At 44.5% G+C, this 2,152-nt stretch overlaps 1 protein-coding gene across 1 annotated transcript in view; it reads right to left on the bottom strand.

Annotated features, from left to right (window-relative positions):
* LOC118409225 (transient receptor potential cation channel subfamily M member 1-like) overlaps positions 1-2,152 on the bottom strand; it is a gene marked incomplete in the record, with an annotated part of 118,080 nt that overhangs the window by 35,642 nt on the left and 80,286 nt on the right. The window contains 3 exon segments of the mRNA XM_035810093.1: positions 125-248; positions 961-1,135; positions 1,693-1,721. Of these exon segments, the coding sequence (XP_035665986.1) occupies positions 125-248; positions 961-1,135; positions 1,693-1,721 (328 nt within the window).

Here is a 2,152-nt window from a genome sequence, read left to right as displayed (position 1 = left end):
TGAGTGAGTGAATGAGTGAGTGAGTGTGTAAGTGAGTGAGTGAGTGAGTGTGTAAGTGAGTGAGTGAGTGAGTGAGTGAGTGAGTGAGTGAGTGAGTGTAAGAATGACCAGTATTGTAACGTACCAGTTCCTTTTTCTTGACACACTCCATGAGCACGATGAAGAGATGCTGTGCCTGCTCGTGTGAGTAGCTGAAGATGGTCTCGATGGTCGCCAGGAGCTGGTCCCTCAGGGAGCTCACCATGGTTCTAAACAGACAGGAGAGACACACAGATTACTCTACTAACAAATGTAACATAAAGCACCAGAAAACTTTCCTCAGTCCTAGTCGCCAGGAGCTGGTCCCTCAGGGAGCTCACCATGGTTCTATACAGACAGGAGAGACACACAGATTACTCTACTGACAAATGTAACATAAAGCACCAGAAAACTTTCCTCTCCTGGTCGCCAGGAGCTGGTCCCTCAGGGAGCTCACCATGGTGCTGTGTACAGACAGAAATTTATTTAACTATTTCTCAAAATTCTTAAACACAGTGGATGGCATGGCAGAACTGGTCTTCCTTGTCAAAGGACTTTTTAAAGGCACCATACCGACCGAGGTGTGACAAGTTTGAAATGTTCCTCTTCGTTGACACTGCAAATATATGTTCCCAAAAGACATGCATGATAAAGAGCTTTTCCGTGTACTGCTTCAATGTGGCTTCTCCCTTACACTGATACACTGTCCAAATACCATCTTTCTACAACAACAGCTTCTTTCCACAGCCTGCCGAATCATGACAAGTGTTTCCCAATTGAATGTGCAACAAAGCCAAAGTTATTCAGCTGGACCGCATCACTACGGGACTTTGGGATTCTGTGCAGAAGTGTGAAGTTATCCGTTATGCAATTAACTGGCTTCGGCTGTACTTGAGTTGAGTTTTTTGAGCCCCAATATCATAATCCAAAGTAAATCCTTACCCATTTTCCTTGGCGTACTTGTGAGTGAAGGCCAGTAGGTCGGCTGCTCTACCACTCCCGTCCAGAACCACGACAGGCACAGGAGGGACCTCCTTGGTGTACTCACACACTGTGTGGATCACGTTGGGTCCTCCCTCCACAACCACACACACTACAGGCACACCCTTCGTATGTCCTGGGTACAGAACAGAGCAATATGAGATAACCATACACACCATAAACACGGGGGATCCTCCCTCTACAACAACACACTCTACTGACACACCCTTTGTATGTCTTACACAGCTTGTACCTACTGTACAAACCTGGTGTTGCACCGAAGAGGCTATACCAGTTATGTGTGAGACAAACGAATCGCTTACTTATAGATACATTTTGTATCCTTTGCTGTGAGATGTGTCTACTGTACAAAACTGGTGTGTTGCACTAAAGGCTGCTTACAGGTTGAGTTACACCAAAGGTAGTTAACTGCATGGTTATAAGACACAAACAATGCCCTTACTGATGGATATCCTCTGCTGCGAGATGTGTCTTACATACTGTTCAAACTTAGTGTTATGCAAGACACTACTACTGTCAGTCTATACAGACTATGACTATTAACAATGCAAGACAAACAAGGCCCTTACTGATGGATATCCTCTGCTGCGAGATGTGTCTAACACAGCCTGTACCTACTGTACAAACCCGGTGTGTTGTTTACTGGTTATGCGAGACAAACGAATCACTTACTGATAGATATCCTCTGCTGTGAGATGTGTCTCACACAGCTTGTAACTAATGTACAGACAGGGTGTGTTGTTTAATGGTTATAGACAAACGATGCCCTTACTGATAGATATCCTCTGCTGCGAGATGTGTTTCACACAGCCTGTACCTACTGTACACTGTTTACTGGTTATGTGTGAGACAAACGAATCACTTACTGATGGATATCCTCTGCTGTGAGATGTGTCTTACACAGCTTGTAACTAATGTACAGACAGGGTGTGTTGTTTAATGGTTATAGACAAACAAGGCCCTTACTGATGGATATCCTCTGCTGTGAGATGTGTCTCACACAGCTTGTAACTAATGTACAGACAGGGTGTGTTGTTTAATGGTTATAGACAAACAAGGCCCTTACTGATGGATATCCTCTGCTGTGAGATGTGTCTTACACAGCTTGTAACTAATGTACAGACAGGGTGTG

The sequence above is a fragment of the Branchiostoma floridae genome, chromosome 2, assembly GCF_000003815.2.
Source record: "Branchiostoma floridae strain S238N-H82 chromosome 2, Bfl_VNyyK, whole genome shotgun sequence".
Classification (NCBI taxonomy): Eukaryota; Metazoa; Chordata; class Leptocardii; order Amphioxiformes; family Branchiostomatidae; genus Branchiostoma; species Branchiostoma floridae.
This window is presented reverse-complemented; position numbering and strand designations above follow the sequence as displayed.